The sequence below is a fragment of the Scyliorhinus torazame genome, chromosome 6, assembly GCF_047496885.1.
Source record: "Scyliorhinus torazame isolate Kashiwa2021f chromosome 6, sScyTor2.1, whole genome shotgun sequence".
Classification (NCBI taxonomy): Eukaryota; Metazoa; Chordata; class Chondrichthyes; order Carcharhiniformes; family Scyliorhinidae; genus Scyliorhinus; species Scyliorhinus torazame.
The window spans coordinates 49892804-49910365 of record NC_092712.1 but is presented as its reverse complement, the minus strand read 5'-3'; the positions used below and the strand labels follow the sequence as shown (position 1 = coordinate 49910365).

Genomic DNA, 17562 nt, shown 5'->3' with positions numbered 1-17562 from the left:
ACATTATTTGCTGCTCGAGGAAAAATGCCAGTAATATTGTTGAGTTTCCAATCTGTCTTCAACAACAGTAGTTTAATGGAAGATAGGGGGCAGGAGGAAAAAATGCAGATGGTACATCAGATGCGTGGGAGGTCCTTGCGCTATATCAGCAGACAGTCGGCAAACTTCAACACCAAGAACGAACCAACGCAGAGCTGTAAAACTGCTTTAATGTCATATTAATGCTAATTGAGAAACAAAATTGGCATGCTTCTTTTAAATGATGTGCAAGAAGTTGGAGTAGGTACTTTCCGGCAAAGCCTTATGTCATTCTTATGTTGTCCTCAACCTTATTGTTTTTTTTAGATAACTGGAGCAGGGGTCAAAATGCTGTCATTTAATTTGGTGGGCTGGTGGTGAAGACACCTGTGTTTGGAAAGCAAGTGTGAAGATTTTCTTTCTGTGCAAAAATTCAGATTGGCTCTCAGTCATTGTTTACTTTCGTGCTATTGAACCTAATTCTCAACACTTCACACTGGCTCGCCTGCTTTCTGTTTTGCTAACACTGTAATAATACAAACCATTAATGTGACAAAGGAATCTTCCTAAAACCCTTATCCAATGTTGCTGCGGGTGTAAATACACGGTGAGATGAGCATCCTTTTGTGCTCTTTTCCATTGTTTTGCTAACCTGTGTTGTGTTGCTGTCTAAAATTGCAGACAACATTACCCCTCTGCCTTGCTATCTGAAGGAGATTTCAGAAGTGCAAAAATATATTGCAAGTTTTTTTTTCAAACAGGTACCGCAATAAACAGAATCATAGAATCATGGAATTTACAGTGCAGAAGGAGGCCACTCGGCCCATCGAATTTGCACCAGCCCTTGGAAAGAGCACCTTACTTAAGTCCAAGCCTCCACCCTACCCCGTAACCCAGTAACCCCACCTAACCTTTTTGGACACTAAGGGCAATTTAGCACTGCCAATCCACCTAACCTGCACATCTTTGGACTCTGAGAGGAAACCGGAGCACCCGGAGGAAACCCACGCAGACACGGGGAGAACGTGCAGACACTGCACAGACAGTCACCCAAGCAGGGCATCGAACCTGGGACCCTGGAGCTGTGAAGCAACTGGGCTAACCACTGTGCTACCGTGCTGCCCACTGCTACCGTGCTGCCCACTTAGGAATTAGAGCCTGAATCTAAAATATTACTTAGCAGCAAACTGCGGGGCAGAGTCAACGTTAGCTCGAAGATGGCAGTCTTGCCTCTGAGACTGAGGTTTAGAGGTTCAAGCAGCACGGCAGGAAATTTGAGGATGTACAAAGAACAAAGAAAAGTACAGCACAGGAACAGGTCCTTCGGCCCGCCAAGCCCGTGCCGACCATGCTGCCCTACGAAACTACAATCTTCTAATCAAGGGGTGTAGCCTGGGCTGGTAGTCCAGTGGAGTACTGAGGGAGCGTTGGCTACACAGCTGTAGGTGTTGCCTTTTGGATCGGACGTTAAACTGAGGCTCTGTCCATCCAACTCAAGAGGATGTAAAAGAACCCGTCGGACCCATCCCAAACAGGAGCCACATTGGACTTGAAACAGCTCTGCTTCTCTCCCCACAGGTCTTGACAGGCCTGCTGAGATTTTCCAGAACTTTCTGTTCTTTTTTTCGAAATTTGGAGAACCCAATTCATTTTTTCCAATTAAGGGGCAATTTAGCGTGGTCAATCCACCTAACCTGCACATCTTTGGGTTGTGGGGGTGAAATCCACACAAACATGGGGAGAATGTGCAAACTCCACACGGACAGTGACCCAGAGCTGGGATCAAACCTGGGACCTCAGCGCCGTGAGGCAGCAGGGCTAACCCACAGCGCCACCGTGCTGCCCTAGAACTTTCTGTTCTTCTCTCAGATCTGCAGTATTCACTTCAGTTACGAGGATAGGGTGGAGAGTTTGGGACTGTTCTCCTCGGAGGGGCGAAGACTAAGAGGAGATTTAATACAGATGTTCAAAACCATGAGGGGATTGGACAGAGTGGATAGGGAGAAACTGTTCCCCCCCGTAAAAGGATCAAGAACGAGAGGGCACAAATTTTAAGGTGATTTGAAAATGAAGCAAATGTGATGTGAGAAAAATTGTTTTCACACAACAGTTAGCTGGGGTCTGGAATGCACTGCCTGGAAGTGTGGCGGAAGCAGCTTCAATCAAGGCATTCAAGAGGCCGTGAGATGATTATTTGAAAAGAAACAATGTGCAGGGGTACGGGGAAAAGGGAGAGGAATGGCACTAAGTCACAATGCTAATTTGGAGATAGCTAGTGTAAAAATGATGGGCTGAATGACCTCCTTCTGCGCCGCAACAATTCTTTGGACGCAATGTACCGGCATCGTCTCCCTGATTCAGGGGCGTGATAAGACTGCTAAATCTTGTGAGAGGCCTCTCGTGAGATTTACGACTCTCGTTATGCCTCGTGAGATCTAACGCGATCTCGTGAGGTATTGAAATCTGGATCTTGCCCTCGATAGGCGGACTCCAGACTTGCACATTCAAGTGAGTAGCTAGTCTCGCTTGAATATATCTACGCCGGTATTGCCCAGGTTGCGGGATCAAACGGCCTGGCCTCAGAGATCCCACCATGGCACCGTATAGCACTGGTTTCCACAAATGTGGACCAGGCATAACGGCACTTCGGGGATCTCCCAGGCGATCAGAGGCCCCTGGTTGGTCGGGGTCTGGGCAGGGTGGTACGCTGCCACTCCTGGTGCCACCCAGGCACCTTGCCACTGCCGGCTTGCCCATTAGAAATGGACATTGCCTGGGTGCCAGGCTGGCAATGCCAATGTGCCCATATACCAGGTTGCCCATGCCAGGGATCGGGCCCAGGGATGTTTGCCTTTATGAGGTGGGGCACGGGGTTCGAAGGCCCACTAATCGGCACGATGGAGCAACAGGAGGGTGGGGGAGAGGATCGGAGGCCGCGGTACCGGGAGGGCGGGGGGGTGGCGAGAGGTTGGGGCACCATTTTTAAATGGCGCCCTGATCTCCTCCTGCACTGTTGAGCTGAGCCCACCAGTATAGCCTCAGCAGTGCGTTCCTCACCGAGGCCTGAAAAAGAAGCTGCGTCCCATTTAACAGTGGGGTCATTCTCGGCGGTACAAGTGCCGAGAAACGCCCCTGCTAAACACGCCAAAACAGGACTCTTGACTCTTTTTTCCCATTTAAACGCACCCTCTGATTCTGTGATTTAGCTTTTTGAGGAATATTTGGGGTTCTCCTCATGGCCTGGCCAGCTATTAAATGTTAATCAACACCTCAGACATACCATCTGGACTTTATCTCAGTACTGTTTGTGGGATTTTTATGCGGAAAAATTAACTTCTGGGAGTCCAGCATTCTCAGCGTTGCTGTTCAATTGGTAAAATGTTAAACCAAGAATCCATCATCTGGTAGATGTTCAAGATCCCATCAGTCTACCTGGAAAGGTGAAATGTCTTGCCGGTCAAACAATCAGACCGAAGAGAAATTTACGGCTCCAATTGTTGTCAGTGGAAACACATTCGCAAGATATCATGGGTTCTAAGGGTAGCTTGACACCCTGGTGCACTATTGAGGGAATGCTTTTCTGATGGGATGTTAAACCAATATCCTGTCTGCTTGTTTAGGATCCTGTGGCACTATTTGAAGAAGTGCAGCCAGGAAGGTCTCCCAACATCACTCACCTAAACGACTGCCGTTTGTGAGGCATTGCTGTGTGTAAATTAGCTGCCATATTTGTCTAACTAATGACAATAACTACACTTCAGGAAGACGTTCCTTGTCTGTGATTCTTGGAGCATCATGAGGTTGTGGATGCTCCTGGATAAATGCAAGTTATTTTCATCCTATTCCGCATCACAACCAGAAGAATTTTTCTTTCCAGACATTTATCTCCATTCTTCATGTCTGCCTTTGGGCATAGAAACACGCTGTGCAGAAGGAGGCCATTCGGCCCATCACCACAGGCCCTTGGAAAGAACACCCTACTTAAGCCCACGCCTCCACCCGATCACCGTAACCCAGTAACCCTCCTAAGGGGCAATTTTACATGGCCAATCCACCTGACCTGCACGTCTTTGGACTGTGAGAAGAAACTGTAGCAACCGAAGGAAACCCACGCAGACATGGGGAGAAAGTGCAAATTCCACACAGTCATCCGAGGCTGGAATTGAACCCATGACCCTGGAGCTGTGAGGCAGTAGTGCTAACCACTTTGCCACTGTGCCACCCATTTACCTCTGCAACAAAAGAACTCTCCATCCAAAAGTAATTAACTACATGCAAAGTGACGCACATGGGCTTAGACAGGATATGAAATGAAATGAAATGAAATTCGCTTATTGTCACAAGTAGGCTTCAAATGAAGTTACTGTGAAAAGCCCCTAGTCACCACATTCCGGCGCCTGTTCGGGGAGGCTGGTACGGGAATTGAACCGTGCTGCTGGCCTGCCTTGGTCTGCTTTCAAAGCCAGTGATTTAGCTCAAAAACTGGCCATTTGGAGCATGCAGTCCATGCAGATGCGAATGCTCCACTCGAGCCTCCCTCCATCTTCTCCCATCTACATCTATGATCGTAATCTTCTGGTCCCTCGTCTCTCGTATATTTGCCTGACTCTCCTTAAATGTCCTTCGACTACTTCCCATGATACCAAGTTCCACATTCTCACCAGGCTTTAGGTAAAGAGGTTTATTCTGAATTCCCGATTGGATTTTCTGGTCATCAGTCTTATATTGATGTCCACAAAGGAAACATTCTCTCTCAAAGAGAAAAGAGCACCCACAAATCTAGCAGCGGGACTGCAGAGATTTCTGGATATCTATCAATCAATCAATCAATCAACCGATCAATCAATATCTATGTAGCAGCCTAGATAAATCCACGGGTCCTCTTTCTTCTTCTATTAGATTCAATGGACACCTATCTTCCATTCGTTATTTGGGATTCTGCACCATCCTAAAAACACGTAGTAATTTGTTGCTCAATAATGACTTGCATACTCCTCCCAATTTGGGCACCCAGCCTCATTTAAACCATGAGTTTCATGTGGTCCGTCATTTTGGTTGCAGGCTATTATGCTTCTCACAGAGAAATTAAGTATTGAGGTTGCTTACGTTCAGTCAGGAGGATAACTGAGGTTACGATCAGTGAGCAGATGACCAGGATAACGAGAAGTGCAATTGCTATTCCTTTCCAGTTTCTTTGAGGAGGGTTACTGCCCACCAGCTCCTGCAGAAGGAAATAGTATTGTCAATTAACAACTAAACACATTACACACATCATATATTTGGACCAGGTTATGACATGATTTAAAATTGCAGACGTTATATACAACTGTACTTCAAAGCACCGAGACAACGAGGTAGGTGTCTAATTGGATTGGATTGGATTTGTTTATTGTCACGTATACGGAGGTACAGTGAAAAGTATTTTTCTGCGAGCAGCTCAACAGATCATTAAGTACATGAGAAGAAAAGGGAATAAAAGAAAATACATAATAGGGCAACACAACATATACAATGTAACTACATAAGCATTGGTATCGGATGAAGCATACAGGGTGTAGTGTTAATGAAGACAGTCCATAAGAGGGTCATTTAGGAGTCTGGTAACAGTGGCAAAGAAGCTGTTTTTGAGTCTGTTCGTGCGTGTTCTCAGACTTCTGTATCTCCTGCCCGATGGAAGAAGTTGAAAGAGTGAGTAAGCCGGGTGGGAGGGATCTTTGATTATACTGCCCGCTTTCCCCAGGCAGCGGGAGGTGTAGATGGAGTCAATGGATGGGAGGCAGGTTTGTGTGATGGACTGGGCGGTGTTCACGACTCTCTGAAGTTTCTTGCGGTCCTGGGCCGAGCAGTTGCCATGCCAGGCTGTGATGCAGCCCGATAGGATGCTTTCTATGGTGCATCTGTAAAAGTTGGTAAGAGTCAATGTGGACATGCCGAATTTCCTTAGTTTCCTGAGGAAGTATAGGCGATGTTGTGCTTTCTTGGTGGTAGCGTCGACGTGGGTGGACCAGGACAGATTTTTGGAGATGTGCACCCCTAGGAATTTGAAACTGCTAACCATCTCCACCTCGGCTCCGTTGATGTAGAATCAACGAAAAGTGCACCAATTTTATAATAAATGGACTGTGAGAACCTACTGTTAAATTTGTGGGAGTTCTTTTTTAGGCATCCCAAGCAGAAGCCAACACATGTGTGAGCCGCCTTAGGTATGTAAACGAGGGGCGTGACACATGTTGAAGGACCCTGCCAGTGATTTGTTATCAGTTCCTGTGGAGACCGGAGAGGCAGGAATGTTTCTGTGGCAGCAGGCTCCAAATGTCCCATCAGCAGGCTCCAAATGTCCCATCTCAGGGCGTAGATAAGCACCAGTGTCTCTGAGGCAGACAGACAGGTGTTGTTTGGGTGACTTGCCAGTGGGGCACTGCCGGCGGTTGGTAGCTCACATGAGTGTGAAAATGGGGCTTGAGGACTCATTTCCATTGCTGTTTGGGCCTATCAATTCGTAGCACATGCTGGGTGCGCATTACCGAGTCTCGGTGCCCAGACCCGCCTCTTTGCAACAGGGCGAAGTCTCTCGCCCTTGTCAGCAAAATGCACTGCTCGATCTGTCTCATCTTTTCTTCACGCCCTCATTAATTGTCCCAGCTCTACTGGACATATCGGCTTAAGTTGTGATAGTGGCAGCACCACACTCAGGTGACCACTTTTTATGTGTAGGCCTGGATGGAGACTAGTGACAGGGAATTCAATAGAGGGAGAAGTGGGGATAGGCCTAATTCATTGTTCATCCAACATGCACACACCCACACATGAACACACACACACGCAAGTGAGCACGCGCAAGCAGGAAGCGCCATTTGAATTGCCCAAGGTCAGTGAAGTCACCTGATGTCTCTTTCCTTGAGCAGACAGCTTTATCAAATTGCACCTTCAAGTAATAATTTATTTGCAGCTTGCCTCAATATTCAATGCAAAACAGTATAATTTTAGCAGTCCAAATTAAATGGTCTCATTTTACTACTGCTTTGTTCCTGACCTTTGTTGAACTCAACAGAATAACGTGTCTCAATTGTCTCTAGTGTCCCTGGACACTAATCTACTTAACCTAGCTGGTAGAGTTTAATAGGAAGTACAATGAGATGAAATAACCTCTAAAATGTGCTGGTAATGCATTTAGCATCATTATTACACTGCTAATGTTATACATTGTGTGCATAGTGTCCTTGCTACTAGCATTAATTGTACACTCTAAAGAAAGGTGGACTATAAAGGGTCACCTTAAAGCAGGAGCCAATGCTTTCATGTACATTAGAGGTTGCAATCTAGCAGGAAGCCTGATTGTGAGTTCGAAAAATATTACATATGGATTTCTCTCAATCCCTACACACTTCTTAAAGGACCACTATTTTCACTGATAACACATTCTCCTGATTGATGAGCTGTAGCTAACAATACAGCTGGAAGCATTTCAGACAGTAACATTGCATTGTTCTAGATCTTCTCCATATACAAACAAATTGAATTTCGATGGGCACAGTGTTGAAGAGAACATCACTGTTAAGTCCATTTTTTTTTTTCATTGAGAAATGGAGGTGAGGGGTCAAGGACCACAGGTCAGGGACACCATTAAGACCAAACACTGGAAGGCAGATAACTCAAGCAGTAATAAACGTGGTGCTTGGGGGGTTTAGAAGCTGAAAGATTGCAGAAACAAAGAAAGGGTAAGAAACAAACAGCCTCATAGGAGTAAAATCGTACAGAAGAATCAGTTACAATTGGAGACAGTGAATGAGAAACAGAATGATTGAGAAAAACAATCATTCCACAAAAATAATTCGGAACAAGTAGGTAAAAGCATGGAAACATAGAAAAACTAGGAGCAGGAGAAGGCCATTCGGCCCCTCAAGTCATTCATTTTCATCATGGCTGATCATCCAATTCAATAGCCTAATCCCGCTTTCCCCCATATCCTTTGATCTCCTTCACTCTAACATCTATATCTAACTGCTTCTTGAAAACACACAGGGCTGGATTCTCCATAGCCCGACGCTGAAATCATGTTTGCCGATCGGGCAGAGAATGGATTCCCATGCCGAAATCGGGGCCGGCGCCTGTTTGACACTGGTCCACCATACTCCGCCCCCTCAAAACTGATCTCATTGTGCTGCGCGCCACTTCAATGGCGTTGGCGCATCATCGGCCAGCCCACCCGCAATGCTCCGTCCTCGATTGGCCGAGTTCCCGACGGCGCAGGCCATGTGTGGTCCCAACCGTGCGGGAATCTGGCATGCCGGCTGCGAGTGGGGGGGGGGGCTTCTGCTGGGACTAGGGGGACTGGTGGGGAGTGGCCAGGGGGTGGGCCGTGGGGTCACGGTTTGCGGTTGGAGTCATGCACGGCTGGCTCCATGTTGTACGGCGATACTGATGCAGGTCGTCAGCCGTGCATGTGTAAGACCTGGGATCCGGCCATTCTCCGGACGTTTCCGGCACGGGTAGCAGGAGTTTATGTCGGCACCGGTGCTAGCCCCTCACCGGTACCGGAATCAGTGAGGGTTTCAGTCGTGAAAGTCACCCACGCTCTGCTGGCGTCAGCACTTAGCCTCCCAAATGGAGAATCCAGCCCACAATGCTTTGGGCTCAACTACTTCCTGTGGTAACAAATTTCACAGGCTCACTACTCTCTGGGTGAAGACATTTCTCCTCACCTCTGTCCTAAATGGACTACCCTTACCCTCAGACTGTGACCCCTGGTTCTGGACACACACATCCTCCCTGCATCTACCCTGTCCAGCCCTGTTAGAATTTTATAGGTTTCTATGAGATCCCCACTCATTCTTCAGCGAATACAATCCTACGCGATTCAATCTCTCCTCGTACATCAGTCATGCCATCCCAGGAATCAGTCTGGTAAACCTTTGCTGCACTCCCTCTATAGCTAGAACATCCTTCCTCAGATATGGTAACCCAAACTGCACCCAACATTCCAGGTGTGACCTCAGCAAGGCCCTATATAATTGCAGCAAGACATTCCTGCTCTTGTACTCAATTCCTCTCGCAATGAAAGCCACATCCCCTTTGCCTTCTTTATCACCTGCTGCCCCTGCATGCTTACCTTCAGTGACTGGTGTACGATGACACCCAGGTCTCGACGCATGTTCCCTCTCCTAATTCATGGCCATTTAGATAATAGGCTGCCTTCCTATTTTTGCTACCAAAGTGGATAACCTCGCATTTATCCAAATTATACTGCATCTGCCATTCACTTGCCCACTCGCTCAACTTGTTCAAATCACACTGAAGGATCTCTGCATTCTCCTCACAGCTCACTCTCCCACCCAACTTGGTGTCATCTGCAAATTTGAAGATATGACATTTTGTTGCCTCATCTAAATCATTAATATATATTTTGAATTGCTGGGGTCCTTGCGCCGATCAATGCAGTACCCCACTAGTCACTAACTGCCAATTTAACAAAGGCTCAATAATTCCTACTCTTTGTTTCCTGTCTGCCAACCAGTTTTCTATATATCTCAATACACTACCCACAATCCCATGTGCTTTAATTTTACAGACTAATCTTTTATGCGAGACTTTGTCAAAAGCCTTCTAAAAGTCCAAATATACCACATCCACTGGTTCCCCTTCATCAATTCTATTAGTTACATCCTCAAAGGCAGCATGGTGGCGCAATGGCTAGCATTGCTGCCTCACGGCGCCGAGGTACCAGGTTCGATCCCGGCCCCGGGTAACTGTCCGTGTTGAGTTTGCCCATTCTCCCCGTGTTTGCATGGGTTTCGCCCCCACAACCCAAAGATGTGCAGGTAGATGGATTGGCCACGCTAAATTGCCCCTCAATTGGAAAAAATGAATTGAAACTCAAAAAGTTTTTTTTAAATAGTTACATCCTCAAAGAATTCCAGTAGATTTGTCAAGCATGATTTCCCTTTCATAAATCCAGGCTGACTCTGTCCAGTCCTGCCACTGTTTTCCAAGTGCTCTGCTTTAGAATCTTTGATAGTGGATTCTAGAACTTTCCCCACTACTGACGTCAGTCTTACTGGTCTATAATTCCCTGCTTTCTCTCGACCTATCTTTTTAAATAGTGAGGTGACATTAGCCGTCCTACAATTACTCTTGATTAATAAGGGGATCAGGAGTGATGGGGAGAAGGCAGGAGAATGGGGATGAGAAAATATCAGCCATGATTGAATGGTGGAGCAGACTCGATGGGCCGAGTGGCCTAATTCTGCTCCTATGTCTTATGGTCTTATGTGCAGGAACTGTTTCGAAGTCTATAGAATCCTGGAAGATAGCCACCAATGCATCCACTATTTCTAGAGCCACCATCTTCAGTAGCCTTGGATGTAGATTATCAAGTTCTGGGGATTTATCAGCCTTCAATCCCATCAATTTCCCCAACACCATTTCTCTACTGATATTGATCACCGTCAGTTTCTCCTTCTCACTAAACCCTGCATTCCCCAACATTTCTGGTATCTTATTTGTGTCCTCATTTGTGAAGACAGAACCAAAGTATGTATTTAGTTACTCAGCCATTTCTTTGTCCCCTATAATACAGTCTCCTGTCTCTGGCGGGACCTACAATTGTCTTCACCAATCATTTTCTCTTCACATACCTATCAAAACTTTTTATGTTCCTTGCAAGTTTACTTTCGTACTCTATTTTCCCCTTCTTAATCAATCCCTTAGTTCTTCTTTGCTGAATTCTAAACAGCTCCCAATCCTCAGATCTGTTGTTTTTCTTGGCCAATTTATGTGCTACTTACTTGGATCAAATATTATCCCTAATTTCCCTTGTACCACCTTTCCTGTTTTACTTTTGTGCCAGACAGGAATAAACAATTGTTGCAGTTCCTCCATGTGCTCTTTGAATGTTTGCCATTGCCTATCCACTGTCATCCCTTTAAGTAACATTCCCCAATCGATCAAAGCCAACTCACGCCTCATTTTATTGTAATTTCCATTGTTAAGATTCAGGACCCTAGTCTCAGAATCAACTACTTCACTCTCCATTTTGATGAAAAATTCTATCATATTATGGTCGTTCATCCCCAAGAGGTCTCGGACAACTAGATTGCCAATGATTCCGCTCTCATTACACGGTGCCCAATCTTGGAAGGCCTGTTCTCTAGTTGCCTGCTCAACATATTAATCCAGGAAACCATCCTGCACACCAGGAATTCCTCCTCTATGGTATTGCGGCTAATTTGATTTTCCTAATCTATATGCAGATTAAAATCACCCATAACTACAGTTGTTCCTTTATCACATGCGTCTCTAATTTCCTGTTTAATGCCATTCCCAACAATATCACTGAAGTTCTGAGGTCTATATATGATGCCCACTAATGTTTTTTGCCCCTTGCTGTTTCTTAGCTCTACCCATACAGATTCCGCACTGTTGAAGCTAATATTCTCCCTCACCATTCTGTTAATTTCCTCCTTAACCATCAATGCAGTCCCATCACCTTTCCCTTTTGTCTGTCTTTCCTAAATACTGAAAACCCTTGGACATTCAATTCCCATCCCTGGTCACCCTGCAGCCATGTCTTCACAATCCCAAGTATATCATACCCACTTACGTCTATTTTTGCGATTAGTTCATCCACTTTATTATGAATTCTCCATGCATTAAGGTACAAAGTCTTAAAACTGGTCTTTTTAACATTACTGGTCCCTGCTCCCAATATTTTTCACTGTGGCCCTGTTTGAATCTGGCTTTTGGTTTATCTGCCGATCACTTTTCTTACTCCCCTTTCTGTCTTTTGGTTTTATCCTTATTTCCTCCTCCTCTGTCTCCTTGCGTAGGCTCCCATCCCCCTGCCATATTAGTTTATACCCTCCCCAGCCACTTGAGCAAATACTACCCCAAGAACATCAGTCCCGGTCCTGTCCTGGTTTAACCCGTCCAGTTTGTACCGACCCAGCTCCCCCAGAACCTGCCCCAATGCCCAGGAATCTGAAACCCTCCCCCTCACACCATCTCCTCAGTCACGTGTTTATCCGATATATCCTGCTATTTCTACTCTGACTAGCACGTGGCACCGGTAGTAATCCTGAGATCACTACCTTTGAGGTCGGACGTCTCAACTTTCTTCCTAACTCTCTATGTTCTGCTTTTAGGACCTCATCCCTTTTTTTACCTATGTCATTTGTACCCATGTGTACCATGACCACTGGCTGTTCACCCTCCCCCTCCAGAATGTCCTGTAACTGCTCCAAGACATCCTTGACCCTAGCACCAGGGAGGCAACATACTATCCTGGAGTCTCTGTTGCAGCCACCGAAATGCCTGTCTATTCCCCTTACAATCGAATCCATTCAACATGCTCTCCTTTTTCTTATTCTTTCATGGGATGTGGGCATCGCTGGCTAGGCTGGCATTTTTGTTGCACATTCCTAAATGTCCTTGAGCAGGTGGCGATGGGCCATCTTCTTCAACTGCTGCAGTCCAGCCGGTGTAGGTACACCCACAGTGCTGTTAGGAAGGGATTTCCAGGATTTTGACCCATGGACAGTGAAGGAATGACAAAAGAGTTTCAAATCAAGATGGTGTGTGGCTTGGAGAAAACTTCCAGGTGATGATGTTCTCATGTGTCTGCTGCTCTTGTCCTTCCAGGTGACAGTCATGTCAAATGCTGCCTTGATGTCAAGAACAGTCACTCTCATCTCACCTCTTGGGTTCAGCCCTTTTGTCCATGGTTGAAACAAGGCTGTAATGAGATCCAAAGCTGAGTGACCCTGGCGGAACCCAAACTGAGTGTCCGTGAGCAGGTTATTGCTGAGTAAGTGCCGCTTGATAGCACTGTTGATGATCCCTTCCATCACTTTGCTGATGATCGAGAGTAGACTGCTGGGCCTTAATTGGTCAGGTTGGATTTGTCCTTCTTTTTGTGGTCAGGACATACCTGGGCAATTTTCCACATTGCCGGGTAGGTGCCAGTGTTGCAGGTGCACTGGGACAGCTTGGCTAAGAAAGCAGCGAGTTCTGGCACACAAGTCTCCAGCGCTATTTCCAGGATATTGTCAGGGTCCAGAGCCTTTGCAGTATCCAGTTTTTTCATCTGTTTCTTGATATCATGTATAAAATTGTCTGAATAAAGTTTCCGTGATGCTGTGGACCTTTGGAGGGGGCCAAGATGGATCACCCACTTTGCACTTCTGGCTGAAAGGTGTTGCAATGCCTCAGGCTAATATTTTGCACTGATGTACAAAAATCCAGCATGAGGATATTGTGGAGCTTCCTCCTTCAGTGAATTGTTTAATTGTCCACCGCCATTCACTACTGGATGTGGCAGCACTGCAGAGCTTACATCTGATCCGTTGGTTGGGGGATTGCTTAGCTATGCTGTTTTAGTTGTTCGTCATGCAAGCAGTCCTGCATTGTAGCTGCACCAGGTTGACTCCTGATGATTAGGTATGCCTGGTGCTGCTCATGATATGGCATCCTGCACTCTTCATTGAACCAATGCTGATGCTTGACTTGGTAGTAGTGGTAGAGTGGCTTTGGTACAGTGGTAGTGCCACACAACATGTTGCAGGGTATCCTCAATAGAAAGACGGGGCTTCATATCCACAAGGACTGTCTGCTGGTCACTCCGACCAATGCTGTCGTGGACAGAAGCAACTGCCGCCTACCCAATGTAAGAACTACCCAGTCCTTCAGGAACAGCCAGCTCAGCCTGTCGTTGTGCTACTGAGCCACTCTTGGTGGGGGAGGGTGGGGGGCAATTGATGCCAATCAGTAGGAGGTTCCCTCGCCCATGTTTGATCAGATGCCAAGAGACTTCTGCATCTCTCTCTCACTAAATAATGTTGCTGCTCGTTCATATCTTGAGATTCTTTTAAGAGTAAATTGAGCCTATAGCCTGTCTCTGGAATTGAAGAAGAGGAATTAATTGAACCGTACTCTCTTATATCAGTGCAGGAAGTGGATTTTTGCTATCTTTGAGTTTGTTTTTTAAAACTGTATAATTGCACAATCTGGGCACAGCGTGAGCACCTAACTCACACCATACTAAGGCACTTGGCATGGCAAACAGAAAAGACAGAGCCCGGTGTTGAATCATTTTAAGAGTGGTGATTTATTCACGGAGCGTAAAGCATGATGCATTACCACTTCAGATGGAACACTATTTCTCAGACCATTTGAGGGGAGGCGGGAAATGAATCACAAGGTAGTTTGTGCTTTGATCGCTGAGCTCCTAAGTTAGATTTATTGGAGACTCATTCGCTGGTGCACAGGAATTCCCATATTACTTTTTGACAGTCATGTCATGTTACATTGTATGATATTTTATTTACAACACAGAGAGATGTCATTTGACCCAACAGATCTATGCTGACATGTTTGCCCCAGACAAGGCTCCCTCCAAACTTCCCCATCTAACCTCATCCACATATCCTTCTGTCTGTTTCTCTCATGTCATTGCTGAGCTTCCCCATTCAAATGTCTCCATGCTAGTCGCCTCAACTACTCTCCCCCCTCAATCACAAGTTCCATATCCTCGCCACCCTGTGGGTAAAGCGGTTTCTCCTAGATTCCGCGTAGGATGGATTTATTAGCAACTGGCATATATTTATGGTAGTTCCAGTGTGCCTTGCAAACATAAACATCTTCCCTGCCTCTAACTTATCAAACCTTTCAGAATCTTGAACATGTCAATCAGATCCTCTCTGGGGAAAGGAACCCCACGCTCTTTGATCTTCCCTGATTGGGATAACCTCTCAGATCTGGGGTCATCCCAATATACCTTCTTTACATCGTCTGCAGTGCATCTACAACCTTCGTACAAACTAGAACTGTTTGCAGTTACTCTCAATGTGGTCCGACCAACAGGTTAATCATAGTGCCTCTGTCGTATGGGGCAGCCCGGTAGCACAGTGAATAGCACTGTTGCATCACAGCGCCAGGCACCCAGGTTGGATTCCCAGCTTGGGTGTGGAGTTTGCACGCTGTCTGCGTGGGTTTCCTCTGGGAGCTCCGGTTTCCTCCCACAAGTCCCGAAAGACGTGCTTATTAGGCGAATTGGACATTCTGAATTCTCCCTCAGTGTACCCGAACAGGCACCGGAATGTGGCGTCTCAGGGTTTTCCCAGTAACTTCATTGCAGTGATAATGTAAGCCCACTTGACACTAATAAAGATTAAGATTATGTCTCCCTGAAGCCTCAGTCTTATGTTTGCTATATTTATGGATTTATTAACCTTTGTTGCTACTTTTATGGATTTGAGTTCCTCTACCTCCAGATATTCTGGCTTCTTTACCCATTCAGATACTAATTGCCCAAGGAGCATCTGGGTTCTTTATTATTCCTACAAAACTCACGTAACAATAATGAAGCTCATTTGACCGTTAAATACCCATTTCCAAGATTGCTAATGTCTTCCTGTATGTTGTCACATTCCTCCTCTATATCAGCTGAATTACACATTTGGTGTAAGTTTGAAATTTTGAAGTTGCAGTAAAATGGAAACAGAAATGCCCTCAGCTTCTAGCCTTGTGAAAAACCACCTCTGCAACTTAAATAGACAAGGAAAGATAGGGCACTCTATGACGGCTAGTAAGATCCGATTTTAAAAGGCAGCCTTAGATCTGTGCGAGAGAATGTGAGAGAGAGAGAGGGCGAGGGCCTGAATGTCGCACGTTGGGCACGTGCACTCGACAGGCCCGGAAGTAGATACGAAATGGCGTATGCCCAGAGCATCATTTCATGCTGGCTGGCCAACTAATGGTCATCCAGCGTGAAACGGCATTTGTGAAGGGCTTTGCGCTGCCAGGGAGGGTGGGCACGAAGAAAAAGGAGAGTGCAGCTGGCATTTGCAATGTGCCCCCGTCCTGGGGATGGCTGCTGCTGCGGAGCTGTCTCAGGGAGTTGCTGGCTGGTGAAATATAAATAGCGAGGGAAAAACAATGCCACAAGTGTCTAAGCGGCACAATCATGCACAGACCTCAGCCCCCAACACATCCACTGATTATCTCTGACCCCAGACCGTCCATCTCGCCCTGGGCTGAGGTTACAACTAAAACGTAAAGGCTGTCTGGCCAATTGGCCTGCCCGCCAACTGTAAAAGTGGACTGGCCACGTAAAATTATTTGTTTCAACTGACCCCTTAGTGGGCTAAATTGGCTGATCGGCTTCCGACCCTCACACGTCCCCGCCGACCAAAATATTGTACGAGCGCGTGATGACATCGAGATGCCCGGGGCTTTCTCCTGTGATTTTATATACTTACGGGTCAGGCGCACACCCGCCTGATCACATTAAATTCTGGCCCGGTTATGAATGCAACGAAAGTGGTGCGGTGAACGTGAGCACTCTTTTTTTGCTCTAATCTCACGAATATACTGTCATTTTAAATTGCAGGCAGCAAGTCTGCCGCCTATCCCAAGCTGGCAGGGTCCACTTTAACTATACAGATTGGACTCTAATGACAATCCCCATTGTGACAGAGAAGTTTTTCTCATCAGTGAACCTGGGAAAAGATGCCAGTGTCCCATGTGCTATAATTCTGAGTTCTCTATATTTGCCACAAGCTCGTTAACTAATGAACCAAGAATCAAGGGCGGGATTCTCCGGCCACGCGCCGGGTCGGAGAATCACCGGGGGGGTGGGGGGGCTCGATTCACGCGACGCCGGTCCACCGATTCTGCGGTCATCGGCGAATCGGCGCCGGTGCGGTCGACGTGGCACCAGTCGGGGGCCGCTCTACGCGCCCCCCCCCGCCAGCGTTTCTGCGTGGGCGATGGGCCGAGTGCGCGGCGAGTTGGGCCGAGTCCCGCCGGAGCCGTTCACGTGTGGTCCTACCCGGCGGGATCTCGGCGTTCATGTTGCGGGGGGCGACTTGGTGGGTGTTGGGGGGGATCCGACCGTTGGGGGGGCCTCCATGGTGGCCTGGCCTGTGATCGGGGCCTACCAATCGGCGGGCGGGCTTATCCTGGTGGGGACCTATGTTCCCCCATGCCGGGCCCCTGTAGCTTGCCCCGATCGTAGCGTGCATGTGTGAACTCGCGCCGGCCATAGTGCGCATGCGCGGACCCGCAGCGCCAGTTCTGACGCCGGTATCGGCAGCTGGGGCAGCGTGAGGCTGTCCAGTGTCGTGCTGGCCCCTGTGCGGCGCAGGATCGCTGCTCCTAGGGGCCTGTTGACACCGTCGTAAAACGCAATGGTGTTTACGAGGGCGCCAACACTTAGCCTCAGGATCAGAGAATCCCGCCCCATAGTGCGCGGAGTGTGGCTGAATCGGGAGGCCATACTGCTATCGTTTCATGACTATCCAACAAAACATCAATATCTATCAGGTTTTCAGGTTTTTAAATGCAAGTGTCCTTTGTTGAGTACAAGATGATGAAAATTGAAGAGGATTATGAAGATATATCAGAGGCTGGGTTCTCCTTTCCTGAGACTAAGTGCTGACGCCAGAGCAGGATTCGTGGATTTCCACGACATCAAAACTGGCGCCGCACCTGGACCAATTCAGCGACTGCGGAGGGGCTAGCACCGGCATCGATTCCAATGAAAAACAG

The 17562-nt window shown here is 47.1% G+C and overlaps 1 protein-coding gene across 3 annotated transcripts in view; it reads right to left on the bottom strand.

The window, feature by feature from the left end:
• The window catches only part of dpp6a (dipeptidyl-peptidase 6a), a 1922242-nt gene that overhangs the window by 969808 nt on the left and 934872 nt on the right, over positions 1-17562 (bottom strand). For all 3 annotated transcript variants that reach the window (XM_072508192.1, XM_072508190.1, XM_072508191.1), the window contains exon 2: positions 5125-5239. In XM_072508192.1, the coding sequence (XP_072364293.1) occupies positions 5125-5239 (115 nt within the window). The remainder of the gene's footprint in view (positions 1-5124; positions 5240-17562) is intronic.